Genomic DNA, 22,434 nt, shown 5'->3' with positions numbered 1-22,434 from the left:
CTCTGAAAAGTCAGATGTTAAGAATACTGCATTACTGATCATTTCTTTTTTTTTTTTTGTATTTTTTTTTTAGTAGAGACGGGGTTTCACCGTGTTAGCCAGGATGGTCTCGATCTCCTGACCTCGTGATCTGCCCATCTTGGCCTCCCAAAGTGCTGGGATTACAGGCTTGAGCCACCGCGCCTGGCCCTACTGATAATTTCTAAACCTTTCTGTTAGCCATATCATTTACTCTTGTGAAAAGTGGAGGTAATTTTCACTTGAATTGCCCATATTGGTTGCCACATATATATAATATATGGCACATATAATGGAATATGTAAACATATATTCCATTCTGTTGTTCATTATTGCCCCCAACTGCCATGATTTTGAACTCTGTGTCTGCTTGTTGTAGTTTGTTGGCCTTCTCCTTTGCTCTCTTTTGTAAGAGTGATGGCTATGTCCAACCTTTTTTGCTTAAAAATTGTAGTTAGCTGAAAACATGGACTATGTGATTGGCAATCACCCAGCCACACCTGAAATATTGTGCCCATTTATAAAAGAAACAAATAAGTAGAGCTATATCCTGGATAGGAATAGGATAGTGCCAGAAAAGAGGATACTTAGTCCAAAAAAGAGACAACATGAGGGTAACAAGATTGTTGTCTTCAAATACTTAAGGAGCTTTCGGACAGAAGAGGCATGTAACCCATTCTTTGACACACCAGAAAAGATAACTAGAACCAAGCGAAGGGAGATGGTAGTGAAATCTCCGAGAGGCAGGTTTCAAGTCTATATAAGAATATAATTTTGCACAGGAAGAAATTTTGAATGTTAATAGTATGTGGACCTTAGAAAAGCTTGCATGTATGAGTCTTGAATGGAAGTAGTTTGGGTTCACTGGATTAAAATTTGATCCTGGGATGCCGTTCACAACAGCTGAATACGGTACCTGCTCAGTAATTTTATAATTGAAATGGGACTCTTCTTCTAGAGTCATTGTTCTTACCACCCTGGTAGCTAAGAAACATTCCCTAGATTTAGACTTTATTTCCTGTTAGATGCATATGGACCCTCACACTGACCTATCTTGTCAAATTGAGTTTAGGAAATGAAACCAAGCGAACAAGTTGTGTCTGTGGCTATGTTTAACAGATTTAAAGAGGTTGGTGAATTAGCCAGGAAGGAAACTGTCTGCTCTTTTTATTTCCTTTGAAAAAGGATTCTTATACCCACAGATAAAACAATGTGTTATTTTTGTATCTGTAAAGGATGAATGAACTGTGGAGTCAAAGTACCTTCTTTAAATAATCACAGGTCTTGTTTGGTTTGGACCTAGCGCCAGCACGAGGACACATGAAGTGCTCAAAGGGGAAATTCCATATCAAAACCGACAACAGAAGTGTTAGTAACCAAAATCATTTCTGAAATTAACATAGCGCTCAATAGCCCTGGAACTCAATGGGGCTGTTACAATTTCATCCAAGGACTTAAGCTATGCTTTATAATTATTATTGCAAATAACCACAATATATATAAGAACATTCTTTTTTATTTTATTTTATTTTATTTTATTTTATTTTATTTTATTTTATTTTATTTTTTGAGACACAGTCTTGCTCTGTCAGCCAGGCTGGAGTGCAGTGGCACGATCCCGGCTCATTGCAACCTCTGCCTCCCGAGCTCAAGCAATTCTTCTGCGTCAGCCTCCCGAGTAGCTGGGATTACAGGCGTGTGCCACCACGCCTGGCTAATTTTTGTATTTTTAGTAGAGACAGGGTTTCATCATATTGGCCAGGCTGGTCTCGAACTCCTGACCTCAGGTAATCCACCCACCCCCACCTCCCAAACTGCTGGGATTACAGACGTGAGCCATTGCGCCCCGCCAAGAACATTCTTATATCAGATTTAGGCCTTACTATATTTCAGTATCATTTATAAGTACATAGGAGAAGACAACTTGAAGAAGAACAACTATCATTTTAAGCATTTTTTAAAGATGATTGACAGATACAAAAATCACAAAAGCACAAAAGGACTATGTCAGGGTCCTGCAGTCTAAATGCTGGTCATGGCATTAGAGGCTGATATGCAAACGATTGCACGTTGTCACTTGCTTGAGAAAGGACTCATCCAGTAGAAAGTAGACACTATGTTCCCTAATAAATTAAATTCCAAAAGTCAAGAATAGAAAAAACTGAAAACAATATGGCCATGGGTCTTCAGTCACTCCTTTGTATTGTCCTTGGCCAGCTATCAGTTTTCGGTTCTCCATTTTGACCTTCCTCTGATCCCTGACTGACCTCCTTCCACGTTAGCTCCTCTCTTCCTGAATCCTGCCCCCAAATTCACTCCTATGACTATCCTGGCAGTGAGAAAGGATGTGATAAACTAATTCGCATGAATATGTTAGGGATTGATGTTACGCCTCTCATGGGTGTTGGCTATTTAGAAAGGTTTCCCGAGGAGAGAGCAGTGCTCAGAACAGAGATGAACCAGCTGGCTATAATGCCAATAGGAGGGCTGAGGGACAGGGATACACATGCCTTTATACTTCACATCTAACCAGTGACATAAAGCTGGCCTTGATCAAGAAGAATTAAAAAAAAAAAAAAATGGTGATGGAATTCAGTTAGGCTGATTTGAGGTCTTTGTAGAGAGTTCTTGAGGCAAAATAATTCAAACTCAAAAGATATTCATCTTAATTCCTTCTGTAGAAACTAGACTGGCATAAAACTGCATCGGGTATTATAGAAGTGGGTGTTAGGCCTAGGGAACTTGGTGCTGGGCTCTTTGAGGGCCTGGGACCATGTAATTAATATCTTGCACTTATAGAACATGAAGTGCACTATTTTATGCACATCCATAATCCTACTTAAGTTTTGCAATAATCCTACAGGTACAAGGAAGTACAGTTAGTTAAAAGTGAGAATCTAGGCACAAAAAGGTTAAGTGACTTGTCCAGAGTTACACAGCTAGGAAATGGCAGAGCTGAGAATTGGAACCATGTTCAACCATCCTGCTCTATTGCATCTCAACTCTAAGGTAGCATAGCACGGTGGTTAAAAAGACCCACTCTAAAGCCGGATGCCTCACTCTTCATGAGCTGCATAACCTTTGCCAAGTTCCTTACCTTCCTGGTGCTTCCAGTCTCTCGTTGTAAAATGGGCATGCTAATGATGGTATACCAGTCTTTATAGGGTTGTTGTAAGGATTAACACATTTAAAACAGCATCTGGCATATAATAAAAATTTTGTAACTGTTAGCTAACATTACCATTTGTTAATACGATATACCAAATTGCATTTCAACAGAAGTTATACTTTTCCTGGACTCAACTAGTAGGTCACTTAAAAGGTGTTCTAAGCCACAGAATTCCTGTTTGACTTAAGGATTTAACTTGTGAAAAAAGAAATGTGTTCCAGAACTAATGTCACATAACAGCAATTTAAATATCCTTACTTAAAAGTACTCTTGAAAATGTACTTGAAATTTAATGGGAATACAGCATTTCCATACATCACTGTCCTTTGGAGTAGTTCCAAATTGGTGTACATAGATTCCTAAAAAACTTCATCAACAGTAACAAAGGTCTGCAGGCCTATTTTAACATTTCAACAGGCTCTAGAGAAACCACATTGTAAGGTTACTTGGATTATGATGACTGGGTTTTAGATAGAAGGAGATGACACTGGTTGAGTGACTCGTGTTGCTCAGGGACCTTGAGAGTCAGGTCAAAGTGCATCTGAGTAATTTTCTTTTCATCCATACCTAAATCTTTATGGAGACTTCCTCTGAGTCAGTGCTGGAGACTCAAAGCGAACAAGAAACATGTCCTTCTCTTGAGGTCCTAATAGGTTAATGGGCAATAAACCCACATAAGTAGTTACTCAAATTAAAATAACAATAGAACCAGAGAATAACATCTAAACTAACCTCTAGGGTCAGGCAAATTTCTCAGGGAAGTGGTGGACCAGTTGTTTGCAGAAATTGATTAAGTACTTAGGTCCAAATCTGATTTGTTTCAGAAAGAAAAGGCAAATTGTATTAAATAATACATGCCATGTGTTTGGATGGAAAAAAAAAAAAGATACTCTGCACTTGAGGTCCAAAAAGTGATATGGAAAAAAAAAAAGAAAAGGGTTGGGGTAAGGGGTGTAGATGGAGAAACAGCGAGTGTGGGAGAGCGAGAGAGGGAGGGAGGGAGGGAGGGAGGGAGAGAGAGAAGGGAAAGAAGGAAGGAAGGAGGGGAGGAGAAGGAAAGAAGGGAGGGAGGGAGGAAAGGAAGGATGGAAGGAAGGAAGGAAGGAAGGAAGGAAGGAAGGAAGGAAGGAAGGCTTCAAAATGATAGCTAACACTAGGTTTACACAATTCACGTGTGAGGAAGGGGCTGTTATCTCTACTTTGTAAGGATGAGGAAACTGGGGCACAGAGTACCTGCCCTTTCCTGATGAAACCTGTGTTCGGTCCCTAAGCGAAGGCAGGCCCTGGGCCAAGGTGCTCTTGTCTGGTCTTTCGCTTGGGGTGTTTCCTTAACTCCTTGGGAAACTGGTTATATTGCATGAGCTGAGCTGGTTGGCTCTGCTGCCTACCCATTCATGTGGTCTGATGCCACACAGTGCCATACGTCAGGGCTGGTGTGATGCCGCCAGACCATGCAGCCCAGGCCGTGTGTACAGAGAGCTACTGTTGCTATCAGGAAAGCTCAGGACACTGTGCAGCTGCAGAGACTTCAGGCAAGATACATACCCCTTCAGAACTCAGACCATCCCCGGTGTGGCATCTCCCCTCCCTATTCCAAAAGGGATGGTATAAAGCTTGGGAGAGTAATTGACGTGGAATGCTCTGTGCAACCAGGTCAACTGTCTGTCATAGATAGTTATCATACACTCTTTAAATTGGCTATATTCTTGTCAGTATCCCAAATAAAAGTAACCTTGTACTGTGTCCTGATGCTGGCCTTTCACACACATCACGTGGGAGCCATGTCCCTGAGACCCAGTGCTAACTCCTAGTTACTGTCAAATCCCACCCACATTTCCCTGGCCTCTTTCCCCTCCTATGTGCATCTGGGTTATCTCATGCACTTAGCTCATCAGCTGTCACCAGCAAGTTGAAGCTGGGTTTAATCAGGCCAGTGTGTGGATGTCTGACTGCTGAAAAAACACCTAAGGGTTCACTGCAGTCAGTCACCCAGCATAAGACTGTCCTAACAGTCGCTTTTCAAACAGAGATAGAGACTGAGCCATCAAATGTAATAGAGCATTGATATTACAGCACATACTGTAAAATTCTAATATTTTTCAATAAGCAGTACTGAGCATTATTAATATTAAATAGATCTTTCCTTCCTGATAAATGGTCATCTTGAGGATGTTTTTTAATGGGCTGATTCCTTAAATGTGTAAGTGTTTGCACACAAACACATTTGGTCCCACTGAAATGAATTTTGCTTGAGTAAGGACTGTGGAATTAGACTTTGGGGGTCAGCTTCCTGTCCCACAGAATGCAGTGGGAAAGTTCCCACAATCAAGGGGGCCTCTCTTAGTGCATTCCATGCGGGAAGCATCTGCAGAGGTTTTATGCAGACAGTGCAATGTCTCAAGATGCTATCAGCATCTCCGACAGCCAAAGGCCACTGTGTCCTGAGAGGATCCCAATCCCAATCAAATTCCACAAAACTTATTTGCAGCATAAGCAAGAATGTGTGTGCATGTGTGCGCGTGTGTGTGTGTGTGTGTGCAGCAAGGCCGCATTAAACCTCACTCACTGTGGAGAAAGAAACCAAACTCTCATGAACTTGAGCTTACAATCTTCCCATTGTGAGGATGTGTACTGAGAGAAAAGGTTATCATACTGAGAAATTTCTTTAAGGAAGTTATTTTCAATCAACCCCATGAGGTTCAGGGAAACTTAAGCACAGCTGACAAAGCAGCAAATAAGCCAATTCATTCATTTGACCACTATTTTCAGGATGTCTACTATATGCCAGGCACTGTTCTGAACCCCGGGGATGTAGCAGTGAACAAGAGAACCATAGCCCTACATTCTGCTGCTTCACTCAGAATTTATAACACGCTCATCAGTTCATATTTGAATACCAGACTGTGAGAGCTCCAACCATGCCCTTTCTCTTCTCACTGTATACTGGCACCTAGAACATATCTGCAACAGAGGTGGTGGTCTGTATGTTTTATGAAGTAATACACAGGAACAAAGATGTGACCCTAAACTCTTTTTTTTTTTTTTTTTGAGATGGAGTCTTGCTCTGTAGCTCAGGCTGGAGTACAGTGGCACAGTGGCACGATCTCAGCTCACTGCAACCTCCGCCTCCCAGGTTCAAGCAATTCCCCTGCCTCAGCCTCCTGAGTAGCTGGGATTACAGGCGCCTGCCACCACATCCAGCTAATTTTTTGTACTTTTAGTAGAGATGGGGTTTCACTGTATTAGCCAGGATGGTCTCGATCTCTTGACCTCATGATCTGCCCGCCTCGGGCTCCCAAAGTGCTGGGATTACAGGCGTGAGCCACCGCGCCTGGCCCCTAAACTCTTTAAAACCCTCATGAAATTCTTTAGAGATAGGTAAAGCAAAACATATATATATTTATTTATTCACCCAACCTGATGAGTAGGGTGAATAAGTTATGGACTCAGTCGACAGGAAGCACACATTTTGGCAGAGAAATAGCAAAAGCCAAAGCATGAAGTTCAGAAGGGTTGGTGTATTTCAGAAACTGTAAGAACTGTGGCATGACTGAAGCAAGTGGGAGGACAGCAGGAGATGAAGCTGAAAAGAGGCAAGGTTGGGCATAAAGGATTTAAGGATTTGGACTTCTATCCTGACGGTGATAGGGAACAGACAATGGAATTTAGACAGAGGAGTAATAGGATTTTAAATTGGTGATTTGGCAAGATCACTCTGGCTGCAGAGGTGGAGGACAGACTGGAGGGAGCCATGGCCAATGAGGTAGTCCTGGTGAGAACTGATAAGGCCTTATTTTAGGCAGTCACAGCTGGGTAGGAGAGCTGATAATTTAATGATCCAAGGAAGTAGAATGGGCAGGACTTCGTGATGGGCTGGATGGAGAGAAAATATCAGTTTCCACTCCAGACTAAAAGATAACTTTGTGGCGGGGACTGTGGCCAATAGGAAGTGATTAATCTGTGCTTGTAAAGGCTGGAAGGATCAGAGAGGAGGAAGTGGCATACTCTTGGAAGCTTAGTGGTTAAGCATGTGCAGTCAGATTATCTGGGTTAAAATCACAGTTCCACCACTTGCAGGCTGTGTGACTTTGGGCAAGAGGCTTAATCTGTCTCTGTCTCAATTTCCTCATTCATACAACGGGAATAATCTAGCTTGTAGGATTTTTGTGAGTCTTTGGTGACAATCAATACATGTCGGTCCTTAGAAAAGTCCCTAGAATAGAAAGCACTCAATAAGGGCCAATGAGTTAGTTATTCTCAGGTTTCCAGCTTGTGTATTTGCTACGATTTGGGCAGGAAACCTTGGCTCCAACTGCCTGAAGCCTTTAGATCAAACCCATCACACAGATGCTGAGAAACCCCTATGGTCTGGTCCTGTCCTGTATCTTGTATTATACTTCCCTATCTTTTCACAGGTCTGGGTCTTTTGTCTTGTTTTGGTTTTGAGACGAGTCTCACTCTATCAGCCAGGATGGAGTGCAGTGGCGCGATCTCAGCTCACTCTAACCTCTGCCTCCTGGGTTCAAAGTGATTCTCCTGCCTCAGCCTGTCGAGTGGCTGGGAACTTGCGCCCCACCCCCACCACACCCGGCTAATTTTCTTTTTGTATTTTTAGTAGAGATGGGGTTTCACCATGTTGGCCAGGCTGGTTTTGAACTCCTGACCTCAGGTGATCTGCCCATCTCAGCCTCCCAAAGTGCTAGGATTACAGTCGTGCGCCATCGCACTTGGCCAGGTCTGGGTCTTCACTCATACTGTTTCCTCTGCCTATAATACCCTCCCCTGCCTTCATCTCTGTGGATTAAAATTCATTTCAAATGCCACCTCTTCAAAAAAGTATTATTACATTACTATTAGATAGTAGTATATATTAGATTCCCTCAACCACCAAATCTTTTAAAATCTAATTTCTTTGTATTTGCCTTAAGTCTCTTGGTTAGGTTTGAATGGGCTCCTTGAGAGTGGCAACCGTCCCTCATTAATCTTTCTATCTCCTCCAGCCCCTAACCTTGCCTCTAGTACAACTCAATACATCTTTGTTGCATTGAAACAAAAAGCCCCGAAGATGAAGTGCTCATGTATGAAATTGGAGTATTACTGCCACCGATTTCATAGGGTAGTTTTGCATGCTTGGAATATAATAAGTGTTCAGCAAATTAGATCGTCATCCACATCATTATTTCTAAAAAGAAAGTTTCACTTGTCCTTTGCCCTCCTTAATATAAACATCTATCTGTCTGTCTCTCCCTCTTTCTCTCCCTCTCCCTTTTGAGACAGGGTCTTGCTCTGTTGCCCAAGCGGGAGTGCAGTGGCACAATCATAGCTCGCTCACTTCAGCCTTAAACACCTGGGCTCAAGTGATCCTCTTGCCTCAGCCTCCAGAGTAGCTGGGATTACACGTGTGTGCTACCACATCTTTTTTTTGTTGTTTGCTTGTTTTAAGAGAAGGAGTCTTGCTATGTTGCCCAGGGCTCAAGCAATCTTCCTGCCTTAGCCTCCCAAACTGCTGGGATTACAGATGCGAGCCACCACGCCCAGCCACTTCTGTCTCGTTATAATTAAGTTAAAGGATAAAGGCATTCCTTTAGAATTCCTGGGAAGTTGCTCACAGAATCAATACTGTTCTGGTCCATGGAGGCATTTCTTTACAAATTCCAGAGTTCCCTCTCTGGAAGCATGACTTGAATACTTGAAGTCTTTTCTTTTTGGTCTTGGAGGAATAGTGCACAGCTTTTGATCTCTGTGATTCTGATAGAGAAGGTGACTGGGAAGGATTCAGGTCCAGCAATTGCCTCTTCTATCTCAGGCCCCCCAGTCTGGCTGATGAAGTCAGAAACAGAGCCCTAGACACAGGGAGTGGGATGTGGGCACTTGGGCTGGCTGTTCCAAAGGGAGCAAACAGGCAACTGTGGCAGTCCTGGATTTATTTTTATTTTTAAAACCTACTTTGAAGAATTTTGTGAGTCCCAAAGGAGCCCTTTTATGTCATTATTTTGTCTTTTTCTTTAGAGTTTCCTCTAAAACTCATTAGGGAGATTTAACATATTCCAGATTTAGCACTTTAATGGGCTTTTGTTCCTGCCTTAATTTTTTCCCATTTTTAATTTCTCCTCTGATTTTTACTTAGCTATTTCTGGAATTACAAAGTTTGCAAAGTTGACAGCAAAATTTCTGGAAAGCCTTTTCTATGTGAGTTCATTATGTGAGTTCATGTATATTGCCTGGCTCAGTAGGTAAGAGATCTGTCCCAGAGACTGATTTTGTGGCAGCAGATTGGGTTCGCTATGATAAACCATTTAGGGAAACTGAGCCTCTTTTATAAAACCACAAAGATTCTGAGTTTGGGAGGGTTTTTTTTGCACCACTATTGTGATTTTTTTTCTCTCCAGGAACCTCGGACAAGTCTAATCTGGAGCTGATCACTCTAACATGCACCTGTGTGGCTGCGACTCTCTTCTGGCTCCTATTAACCCTCTTTATCCGAAAAATGAAAAGGGTAAGAACATAGATGATGCTCTATGCTCCTTTTTACATATATTATAAAATGCCTGATCTGATGTCTAGAGTAGGCAAACAAACGTTGGACCCTCTTTCTCTCCCTTTCCTCTCATTCCTGTTTCTGACCTGGTGAACACAGAAAGAAAATAAATCATCAGACTGTCTCTAACCACAAGGTGGGGTGTTCAACAGAAAAGCCATAACAATGAACTGATGAATACTTCTCAGGGACAGAAGGTATTTTTGATATAAAATATGTTAATAGAGTCTTTAAAGTCAACGTGGGACCTGTGAAACCTTTATTTCCTAACCCTCACTCTCTGCTAAGAAATAAAAAGGAGGCTGGGCATGGTGGTACATGACTGTAATCCCAGCACTTTGGGAGCCGAGGAAGGAGGATCGCTTGAGGCCAAGAGTTCAAGACCAACCTGTCGAACATAGTGAGACCCTGACTTTACAAAAAATTTTAAAACTTAGGCAGGTATGGTGGTGCACACCTGTAGTCCCAGCTACTCCGGAGGCTGAGGTGGGAAAATCACTTTAGCCTGGGAGGTCAAGTGAGCAGTGAGTCATACGCCACTGCACTCCAGCCTGAGGGACAGAGTGAGACCCTGTCTCAAAAAAAAAAAAAAAAAAAAGGAAAGGCCCACCTTTGACTTCTCTCATAACATACTGGAAGTAAAAATAAGTGAACTCTTGTTCTATACTCTCTCAGTCACACCACAAAATTAAGTTCTTTAGAGTGTGAGGTCCAGGTTGACATTCAGGACATCGGATTTCTGTACTTAGGTCTGCAATATGATCTGCTTCTCTGAAATCCAGTGGGAAAAGAGCTTACATTCATTCATTCATTCATGCTTCAAATATTTACTGCATACCCACTCAGTGCAGCATGCCAGGCCCTGTGCAAGGCCCTCTGGTGACAGTGGGGCAGATGCTGGAATGAGCAGTCAGGGGAGATTGACTTCAATCAGTCACACAAATGTCAAACTGCAACTCTGAATTAACTGAAAGAGTGGCTGCCTAAAAGATGTGTAAGAGGAGTGTTAAGGTAAGGAAGAGAGGAAGGAGTGTTGTAGGCAGAGGGAAGAGCATTTAGGAGGCTGGGCAGGGGAGGAGGAACACGGTGAGAAGGAGAGACTGACAGAAGGCCAGGGCTACAGTGTGGAGAACAGGAGGAACAAGGTATGAAGTAAGGCTGCCAAGGAATGGAAAGGGAAGGCGGCAAGGCCTGGCCAGGCAGGGTCTTGTAGGCCATGGTGAGGAATTTGGTCCGTATTCTAAAAGCAATGGGAAGCCTTGGGGAAGAAAGGTATGTTAGGCTAAGGAAGGGATGGGGGAGTGGGGTGCCTAGTGTGACAGATACATGTCTGGAAAAATTATTTTGGCTACTGTGAGAAGAATGGACTGGGGGTTGTGGGAGGAAGAATGAATAGAGAGGCACCTGGTAGAAGACTTCATAGCAGTCCAGGTAAGAAATTATGGTGGCTGCCGGACATGGTGGCTCATGCCTCTAATCCCAGCACTTTGGGAAGCCAAGGTGGGTGGATCCAAGATCAGGAGATCAAAACCATCCTGGCTAACAGGGTGAAACCTCGTCTCTACTAGAAATACAACAAATTAGCCGGGCGTGGTGGCAGGTGCCTGTAGTCCCAGCTACTTTGGAGGCTGAGACAGGAGAATGGCGTGAACCCGGGAGGCAGAGCTTACAGTGAGCCGAGATCACACCACTGTACTCCAGCCTGGGCAACAGAGTGAGACTCCATCTCAAAAAAAAAAAAGAAAAGAAAAGAAATTATGGTGGCAGGCTGGGCGTGGTGGCTCACACCTGTAATCCGAGCACTTTGGGACACCCGGCACTCAGGGTAGATCACCTGAGGTCAGAAGTTCGAGACCAGCCTGGCCAACATGGTGAAAACCTGTCTCTACTAAAAATACAAAAAATTAGCCTGCATGGTGGCAGGCGCCTGTAATCTCAGTAACTTAGGAGGCTGAGGCAGGAGAGTGGTTTGGACCCAGGAGACGGAGGTTGCAGTGAGCCAAGATCACCCCATTGCCCTCCTGCCTGGGCAACAAGAGTAAAACTCCATCTCAAAAAAAAAAAAAGAAAAGAAAAGAAAAGAAAGAAAGTATAGTCGTGGCCAGGCGCAGTGGCTCACGCCTGTAATCCTAATCCCAACAGTTTGGGAGGCCGAGGTGGGTGCATCACCTGAGGTCAGGAGTTCACTGCATTCCAGCCTGGGTGACACAGTGAGACTCTGTCTCAAAAGAAACAAAGAGAAAAGAAGGAACGAAATTATGGTGCCTCTGACTAAATGATTAGAGTCAAGGGATATTTGGGAAGTAGGACTCGATCAGAAGGCCTCCTCAATTTCTAGAGATTAGCCCTTATTAATATGCCAGGTCTTATGGGAAGCTCTTATGTATTATGTCAATAAATTATTCCAAAAATATGAAAAGGTAAATATATTATTATTCCAATTTTATAGAGAGGGCAACTGAGGCTCAGCAAGATAAAGTTAACTGATCCAAAGTCACTATGGTTGGACCTTAGTTTTGAACCCAGGCTATTTGACCTTAGATTTGATATTTACAACCAATAAGATATACTTTATAGTGCTGGTATGAGAGACAAAGCCAGCAGCCATCCTCTATGGTAAATGTTTAACATCAGGCTTTTGCCATTTGGAGTGACTGATTTTGAGACATGACAACTAAGTCCACTGCTTGAGAAGGAAACAAAGATCACACAATAGTTTTGAAAGGGGAGATACACCATATAGGGAAATACATCTAACAGAAGCAAAACTTGCCAAATCTGCAAGGGAGGTACAAAGGCTATAGGAGTTCAAAGGAGGAGAAGGGGAGAAAAAACTTCCGAGAAAGCGAGGCTTGAGACAGACTTTGAAGGCTGTAGCTGGAAGGAAAGAAGCAGAAAAACAGCCCGCCCTAGTCCTTCCTACTCCCCAGAGCGGGGAAGTAGTCTGGTTACTTAGCATAGAGAAGCACAGGAGAAATAAAACTGGAAAGGGGCTGGGCACGGTGGCTCACGCCTGTAATCCCAGAACTTTGGGAGCCTGAGGCGGGCAGATCACTTGAGGTCAGGAGTTTGAGACCAGCCTGGCCAACATGGTAAAACCCCGTCTCTACCAAAAATACAAAAATTAGCTGGGCGTGGTGGCAGGCGCCTATAATCCCAGCTACTCGGGAGGCTGAGGCAGGAGAATCACATGAACCCAGGAGGCAGAAGTTCCAGTGAGCCGAGATCATACCAACTGCACTCCAGCCTGGGCAACAAGAGCGAGACTCCATCTAAAAAAAATTAAAAATAACAAAAATAAAACTGAAAAGGTACGTTGGGACTAGATTGAAGAGGTCCCTTCTATTTCTAAAATTCTGTGAAATTTTGATGTCAATAAGAAAGAATGAGAGCAAGAGATCATTATCTCAAAAACAGAATGCCTATAAAATTTGAAAGGGATTAGGAGAGGCAAAAAGGAACAAGACATCCAAAAATATTTCTACGTGGTTCCTCTAACGACAATGTAAATTCCTCATTGATAAAGACGGCATTTTATCTTTTTATCCTCACCTTGCATAATTATAGCTAACATTTATTGTTATAATTATAGCTAACATTCATTGTTGCTTACTGCATACCAGGCCCTGCTCTTAATAGCCTTCAAATGATTATTTCATTTGATATTCACAACAACCCTATGAGATAAGTACCATTATTATAGATAAGAAAACTAAAGTTAGAGGGCTGCTTGCCCACAGTTATGTGTGTGGGTGGGCAGAAGCTGACCTGTGATTCAAACCCAGGTATTCGACCCCCATGCTTGGACTTTGAAGCAGTTAGCTGTGCAGCCTCCATGCCAAGCACCTAGTAGCTGCTCAGTGTTAATGTCAATTGAAAGAATAAATATTTGCCAACTAACATTTTACTATCACAGTCTCCTCAAAGCCCTCACTTAAGGTTTGTTTGGTGTCTCCTCTCACCTGCCTTATTGAGATAAACCATAAAATTCCATGGGTGCCACATGGGAGACTGCCTACCACTGCCTATTCCCCTGCCTCTGTCAACACTACTGCCACCCTCCCCACACACTCCGCATGAGCCCAAGATGTCCCTTGCGAGGTTTCAGCTATCCTATGCTCTGTTGAGGATTGGAGATTGTTTCTCAGGGCTTTGGGTATACTGGACATTGAAAAGTTTAGTCATAAAACCTACTACTACAGCAGCTTCTCTAATGGGCACCCAGTACCCTGGTAGAGGAATTCATACTCTTCACAGAGTGTCTGGCAGGCCGGACCCTCATAGTCTAACACCAAAGGCAACCACAGTTCGTGACAAACGTGTTCCATATCGTTTTTTGCTTCTCGTCCTTTACGGAGGCCAAGCAAACCTTTCTGCCTTGAGCTATTTGTCACACATTTTAGTGATAATTTTTGTGAGAAGGAGAATGATTGCGAGTGATGGATGAGGTGAGCTGTGACAGCCCAGAACAGAGTGAGTAAGGGCTGAAGAATGCGGGTGGGTGTGAAATGGTGTGTATGGAGAGGTTGTCTTCTCCATTCCAACTCTGATCCTATTTAGGGAAAAGCACCAAAAGGAAGGGCCTCAAAACTCATTTAAATGAAGTTTACATAACTTCTGGCCAAGAGTTATATGGGAAAACATACTTCCTTTCCATCCTATCCAAGAGTCTGCCCACAGAAATGCAGTCATCAATTCTAGAAATTTGCCCATTAACAGGAAATACCCCCATTGATACGAATCTAAAACATTAAATGTAAATCCACTTATCTATGATCTGAAATAAAGAGTATTTTCTGGGCTTGATTTGCATTACCAAGATAAAAAAGCACTTCAAAGCAGATGTCTGCTTTACTCACTTGACATCCTACCAATGGACAACGGAACTCAGAATGTGGCTTGTGTGTAAGTCTTATACCATATTTACTCCTTGACTTTTGAAATAATCAATTTTTTTTTTTTTTTTTTTTTTTAAAGACAGAGTCTCACTCTGTCACCCAGGCTGGAGTGCAGTGGCACCATCTTGGCTTACTGCAACCTCCACCTCCTGGGTTCAAGCAGTTCTCCTGCCTCAGCCACCCAAGTAGCTGGGACTACAGGCGTGCACCACCACACCCGGCTAATTTTTGCATTTTTAGTAGAGACGGGGTTTCATCATGTTGGCCAGGCTGGTCTAGAACTCCTAACCTCAGGTGATCCACCCACCTCAGCCTCTTAAAGTGCTGGGATTACAGGCCACCACATATGGCCTCAACTTCCATTTCTTACAGAAGGTAAACCTTACTCTAATCTCACTAAGGATTCAGCTACAACCTTTCCAGATAGCTGAAGCAACTAAAAGGTCAGGCCTTCTGAAAGTGTAAACACTTCATAAGAAATGTGCCTTTCAGTGCCCCAGGGATCCTGGGTTTACTTTGCCACTTCTTGCCTTTCCTATATATGTAGAAAAGCCACAATGCACCCGACTGTTGGCCCATCTGTAATGTATATTCCTGCTTATACAAGATGGCCATGGAAAGTTATTTTTAGTCATTGTTTGGAATGACTTTATAAAAATGCTTTGCATTTTTTAGCAAGACCATCATATAATTGTTTAAGATCAAGTACAACACATAAGGTCACTGGAGAGTTTGAGTGCATGTTATCCAAGATAGGATGGTAGAGCTCACATTACAGAAATGTAGTGTGGGAATAGTAAGGAGTTGTTTAATAGAAATTGCACACTTAAGTATGATGACTGTATGTGAATGTGGAGAAGTACTTTCTGTACCTGGCCACACAGTTTCAACCAAATGATCCCAAATAAAACAGTGGATGTTAACTGAATATCCAGGATTCGTAAAGTTGTTTTCTTCTTAATGACTTTGAGATCTCTTTATTTCTCAGTCTTCTTCTGAAATAAAGACTGACTACCTATCGATTATAATGGACCCCGATGAAGTTCCCCTGGATGAGCAGTGTGAGCGGCTCCCTTATGATGCCAGCAAGTGGGAGTTTGCCCGGGAGAGACTTAAACTGGGTAAGATATTTGTTCAACAGATTTATAAACCTATACTGAGTACATATTACATTAAAAGCACTGTGCTTTGAGAGATGCAAAAGTAAACCAGACCTGGGATTCTACCCTCCAGCTGCTCACAAACCATCAAGGGAGATGGATACAAAAGTAAATAATTCCAAAGCAATGCTCAGATAACAGTACAAGGTGACAGGCAGCACCTGTGTGTTCATTCAACAGTTATTAGGCACCTTCTCTGAGCAGCAGATACTGGTCTAAGTGCTGGAGATGCAAAGGTGCGTGCATCTCTTCCCTCAAAGGCTCAGTCTGGAGATAGGCGCAAAAGTGGTAAGTGAAGGGGGACGAGGAGAGAGGCGTTCCAACAGGAGGCTTACAAGTACACGTACTCTTACGTAATGAAACTGTTGAGGGATTAGAAATATGTGATCCAGAACGTAATTGAGGGTGGCAAGGAACAGTGAAATCAAACATTTGGTGAAAGAGTTGGTGCTCTTCAAGGCCATGGATCAAAAAAACCCTCTGCACAAATCCACAAATTACATACTTGGATTTTCCTGGGAATGTGCAGACCGAGTAGAAAGCTCTAGAGGAGTCATTTAAGTTTCACTTTTGAAGAGCAAAGACTGTTGTTTTCCAGGTAGCACAGATGCTATAAACAGCAGGCAAATGTGCTTTCCCGCAGCCTGCCTTCCAGTTCCTCCAGCTCAGACGTCACAAAGTCCATTAATCTCCAGCCTCTGGTGCTCCAAAACAATTGAAACCTCAATTACTCCTATCCAAAATGTTTGGATTGTGGCTTCTGAAAGTTTTCCACTCACTCCTGTGTATGCCAGAGTCATTAGTAGTTGAAACTAGGAAAACAGATTGTGGATCCGGTATTCTTGGAGCTTGTCACTCTCAGTGTGGAGAGCCTGTTGTTCCAAATTCAACAGTATCGCCCCTCTCCTTACAAGCAAATGATACTGGGGTGAGGGATGTAGGGGGCAGAGAGGGGAAAATGGCTTTTGTTTTTCTCTTGGGTTTTGAAATGATTCTGCTTACATTGAGAAAGGACTGGCCTCAGGAGCGTGTTCTATTTGGCTTGGGGAGGAAACTTGGAAATCAGTTAAAGGCTGGAGAGACAGGAGAGAGCCAGCAATGGCTGTGGACGGGAGAAAAACTCAACTACATTTAGAGTAGTTAAGGGCAGGTGGCACACTGGATGAGTTCCTTCTGCAAGTCTTAATTATATGGCAGCTAGCCCAGCCCCTCAGTGACCTCAGCAGGAAATAGGGGATAATTTTCCCACAACCACGAGCCATTCTCAGCCCACATTGCTTTCCAGAGTTATTAGTCATAATCAAACGTGCTTCTTCCAGTACAGGACACATGAGCTTTCTGTCCCATCGCTTCATTCCTTCCTAGTATCATTGCGATCCACATCGCATCACAGATTGCTAATCCTCTGCCAGAATTCCCCTGGGGCTCTGTGGGTTTAAATATTCCCATTTCAGGATTATGATTTTCAGTCTCCTTGTTAAAGATCATTCTTATCGCTCTTTTCCTTTCCAGAGTTGCCACATGCTAGGATTTGGCTAATGTCCATTTGAGTGTCTCTGATGGGTGAGAAAAAGTGTGTCAAGTCTGCTAACTTTGTCTTTCAATGCAGAGTGTGGCTGCAAGGCCCGGAGGTATACTCCTCTGATTGATTACCGTGGGAGCAAGGAGGCCCAAGACTTGTTTATTTCTTAAGCCAAATAAATGACAAAGTAATTTGAAGTAATGTCTAGCAACTGAAAATAACCCAGATTATGTCCAGATAGAGAGAAAAGGCTGTTTTAACTGGCAGTTATACTGGCGTTGTAAATGTAGAGAAATACACAAGGTTATATCTGGTTTCAGCTGTGTCTACTGTGTTGGTTGCTATCAGCAGCCCTAGTGAGTGAGGTTGGAATTTATAGTACCTGATAGATGGATGCAGTTGGAGCTTGGGTCAAAGGTGTTGCTACCACTAAAATTCCTGAAATCCAAGAACAAAAGGAACCTTTAAAAAAAAATGATTACTCACTAACCCATGGGAGGGAATTCAGCTTCTATAAATTTATCACAGAACTTAGGAGAGAATTCAGCTCCTATAAATTTATTAAAGTTAGAATAGGCCGGTTGGTGGCTCACGCTTGTAATCCCTGCACTTTGGGAGGCTGAGGCAGGTGGATCACCTGAGGTCAGGAGTTTGAGACCAGCCTGGCCAACATGGTGAAACCTTGTCTCTACTAAAAATACAAACATGAGTCAGGTGTGATGATGCGTGCCTGCAGTCCCAGCTACTCAGGAGGCTGGGCCAGGAGAATCATTTGAACCCGGGAGGTGGAGGTTGCAGTGAGCCGAGATCATGCCACGGCACTCTGGCCTGGGAGACAGAGTGAGAGTCCATTTCCAAAAAAAAAAAAAAAAAAAGAAGAAGAATGTTCAACATTGCATCTTTCTATTGGAAAATAATCAAAAGTCAGAATTACCTAACATAGCTAACCATACAGGTAGTCTGGAGTTTGGCAAGCGAATGGTGCCTGGACTGGTGCTGCCTCTTGTAAGACCAGCCCTGAATGCCAGAGACAGCCCAGCCCATGCTGCCATGCACTCTCCCCAGTGTCCAGGGCCCCTGGCCAGGCCAAAACATTCTTGGAGGAGATTCCAATATCCTTGCATTGTATGGGAATGACCTAGCACACTTCCGAGCTAGTTAGTGGCATTCCAGGAAACACTGAGGAGAATTTTAAGGGAAAAGAAGGATCAGGTGAGGTCAAGTCTGATGCAACTGGGCTCCCCTGAAACTGGAACCATGGGTCTGCAGAAGGATTCCAACACATCAGATGACTAAGGAGCCCATAACAGCTTCATGCTGTTTCATGAGGCAGCAGTTGGCTTCCAAGAGAATAAATGAAAAGACTGAGGAAGCCAAATGAGAGCCAGTTTATTCTCACTGATAAGAAGCAAAGTCCCAAACACTTGTTAAAATAAAGTGTGTTGTGACGGGATGTGGGGGCTGAAACTATGGAAAGTGCAAAGGATGCCACTTACCCCAAACATGCAAGAGTCTTAGGAGTGTGAGGAGAAAAGATCCGGATATTTCTCAGGCTCAGGACACTTTTCTTTTTAGATGGCAGAAGGCACTGTGGAAGAAAAACATTGATTTTTTATTCCAAATAAAACAAGGAATAAACCTCCAACCAAAATGCACCAGTTTTTACTAGTATAGAGAAGGCATCTGCCAGCGCTGTTCCCACACCTGATTTTCAGATGTAGCACCTTCAGGATCCACTGGAGGCTCTTTTATTTCAACTCAAGGGTCCCCATCCTGGTCTATTTCTTGGACAATTTTACACGAAGAAGGAAGCAGAGGCTGTAGCTCTGCCCATGTTGCATGCTCTGGGAAGAATGTCGTTTAGTAATCACCACAGGAGCATGTTTCACAAAAAGAGAAACGTGTCATCTCTCTGGTGTTCCCTCTGAATGCAGAGCATGTTCCTGCAGACAGCCACACAGAGGCCCTAATGATGACACTGGTATAACTGAAATTTTCATACATACTAACTGGACACCTGGGGTGGTAGGTAGTGGAAGACATTAAGCAGAGCAAGGTAAAGACATTTTTGTCACTCAGTAGTTGGGCATAAAAGTAGAAAGCTTCTAATATGATGAGGAAGAAGCAAAGCTTCATTACAAACTACAAGAAACAAACAAACAAACAAACAAAAATGTCCTTTGGAGAAAGGGAGGGGAGTATGAGGAGGGAAGAAAGGAAAGAAGGTTAATTAACTGAAGGCACATTATCAGACAGGTCTAAGAAAGAGCACTTGGTTGGGAAAGGAGGGGTTGTGTTAAATTAACAGTCTAACTGCCAGGATTTATAATAGTTTTAACCAACCCATGGTATTCTGTCATTTCCCCTTCCCCCAAGAAGAGCCAAAAAAGAGTGACTTATTTCACTTACTCTTCTTTGAGCATATCATGCTAGAGGGGTACCATTTCTCTGCGTTCTACTGAGCTGTTTCCTGATGTGCAAAAGGAAGTTCCCTGATATAAAAGGTAGCTTAGGGTACTCCAGGGAGTGCCCTCCCCAAAGGGCATCAATCTCAGGGTCTCTATCCCACGGGCCCCTCTAGTTACCTATGACTAGGAGACTCGCTTTGTGCATCCCACAAATTCCTGAACACTACTCTCCATTGGGCAGCAATATACGGTAATAGCAGATAGCACCAGGCACCAAGTTAGGTTCAAGGAAGATTCAGACATGGTCCTTGCCCCGCTTTACTCAGGGGGGCTCATTCTAGGACAGGGAAGGAAACATATTAACAGTCATTAGAGCATAGCATTATGGAGACCATGGAAGAAACCTTGCTTGGTTATTGCATTTAGCAACTGCCTCTCCGGGGTTGAAACCAATCTCTACCAGCAGTTGACCAGGCTCTTGTGCTGAACCATGAGGATTCGTAATATTCATATAAGACACATTAGAAAGACTGGGAATATTTTGCCTGGTAGGGAAGTCAGAGAAATGACTTATTGATTATTTGAAAGTTATGAGCTTTATTATAATCCACAGTAGTAACCACCATTTTCTATTTCTCCCTTTTTGCTGAAAACAGATGAGAGAAAATGACTGCAAATGGCAAGAAAAAGAGCTTAGGTTCCACACAGGGAAGTCTTCTTGGTCATAATGTTATTAAACAATGGAACGGACTTGGTCCCATCCCTCCTATGTGAGGACCTTGTGGAAAGGAAACTGGACATCTCCCTTCACTGAATGCCTTCTAGGGACTTACTCTATCTCTGAAGGATGTGGGGCCTCAGGAACAGAGTTAAGAGTTGAAAGGAAGAGGCTCCAGAAACAAGTCCCTTACTTTGTCTCTTTTAGGGTCAGTTCACTGGAGATTCCATGCCTCACATGCACACATAGGAAAAGGCATTTCCTTCCTGAAAAAGACTTAAATTCACCCTATTGCCTTGGCAAACAAACCACTGTCTTCTCTTCATTGTAGGCAAATCACTTGGAAGAGGGGCTTTTGGAAAAGTGGTTCAAGCATCAGCATTTGGCATTAAGAAATCACCTACATGCCGGACTGTGGCTGTGAAAATGCTGAAAGGTATGTATGCTGTAGTTTGGCTTTCAACTGACGCATCACCATTTTGCATTTCCTAAATGTTGGTACAAGTTAGATATAGCCTGGGAACAGACACAAGCTTTTTCTGCCCCAGCCACATAATTTTCTTCTACTGCTAGAGGCCTCTTTGCTCATGAGTTTTACATTAGGCCAGCACGAGCTCAGAATAAACCTTGTAAATGGAACAATCCAGCACAGTCCACAGGAAAATGATCTCTGTCACCTCAAAGGTCTTTCTCTTCTCACATCACAGACTGTAGACAACAAGGGACTTAAGCCCATTGTAACTGCAGGTTCAAATTTTGGCATGATCCACTGTGATGCTGTAATGGAAACTTAGCAGCACATCCTAAATCCCAATGGCTTTGCTTGGGCTTGACCTGACTATAAAGTAAAACTATAAAGCTAGAACAATTGAGTTGACCAGAACTCTAAACTATTTTATACTAACAACCTCAGCCATAAAACATTTCCTCTTTAGCAATTTGAAAAACTGAATTATCTTTCTAGTGTTGAAACATACTACTACTCTGTGAAGCACTGGGAGGTAGAACCAAATCACACAGTGACTTATGCCCAATACCAAAGACAGATTGAAAATGAAAATCAGTGAAAATTGTGTAAACCAAATGTCTCAAAGACTCACAGGTCCTTTACAGTGTAGAAACTACTTCATTTCCTCATCTGTAATGGAATTTTATGATGCTTCAATTCAACAGAACTGAAAACTCAAAAAGCAGCTTTTAACTTTCCAAAGTCTCCAGGATATTGCTGGGAGATTTTGAAGCCCAGCAAGCTGTGAGTCCAACTACACAGGTACCTAGTACAGGCTCCAGGAGAACGGGCTGTTTGCGTAGAGAGACTTCAAAGTTCTTAATCTTCTAGCAATAACTCCATTATTTCAAAAGGCCCATGTAAATATATTTTCAACTTCAAAAGGCTGTACTCCTCAAGAAAAAACTAATAAAACTCTGCAAAGAACCTGCCAGTTCTACTCTGAAAGTAGTCTGGGAAGGAGTTTGGCATCTACAAGTCAGAACTTTTGTTTGGAGTAGACTTCCCAGATGATGGCAGGTATTTCTGTCAAAATAGAGGCATGCTAGCACCCTCCCCTCAAGAACCCCAGATTCTGAAGAGAAGAGGCATCAACTAGAAAGCACCAGACTAGATGCTTTTCATATTAGGCTGAACCATACGAAACGGCCATTTTTCTTATGTCCTTTCAACAGCTTTGTGAGGTAGACATTATTATCCTGTTTGCAGATGAGGAAACATGGCCAAGAAAGGTTAAAGAGCCTCTGCAAGGCCACACAGCTGCTCAGTGTAAGTCAGGGTTCATGTGCGAAAGTCTTCCAGCTTTGAATGCAGTGCTCTTTCCTCCACACCAGTCTGCCACAAAAGAGGGGCTGCAGAGGTCTGGCCTCCTGGAATTGGCCCACTGCTCCAAAACCCTGAAAATGATCCTGGCTTGGTTTATCGAGGCAATCCAGTATCCAACCTAGAGATAGGTGGAAACTAAATCTGGAAGCAACTGTTTCCTCAGCTAGTC

The 22,434-nt window shown here is 43.0% G+C and overlaps 1 protein-coding gene across 1 annotated transcript in view; it reads left to right on the top strand.

The window, feature by feature from the left end:
- FLT1 (fms related tyrosine kinase 1) overlaps positions 1-22,434 on the top strand; it is a 195,169-nt gene that overhangs the window by 142,523 nt on the left and 30,212 nt on the right. Inside the window, exons 16-18 of the mRNA XM_025364472.1 lie at positions 9,577-9,683; positions 15,612-15,744; positions 20,763-20,867. Of these exons, the coding sequence (XP_025220257.1) occupies positions 9,577-9,683; positions 15,612-15,744; positions 20,763-20,867 (345 nt within the window). The remainder of the gene's footprint in view (positions 1-9,576; positions 9,684-15,611; positions 15,745-20,762; positions 20,868-22,434) is intronic.

Source organism: Theropithecus gelada, chromosome 17 (genome assembly GCF_003255815.1).
Source record: "Theropithecus gelada isolate Dixy chromosome 17, Tgel_1.0, whole genome shotgun sequence".
NCBI classification, from domain to species: domain Eukaryota; kingdom Metazoa; phylum Chordata; class Mammalia; order Primates; family Cercopithecidae; genus Theropithecus; species Theropithecus gelada.
Note: the sequence above shows the minus strand (reverse complement) of the source record. Positions and strands in the feature narration are given on the sequence as shown.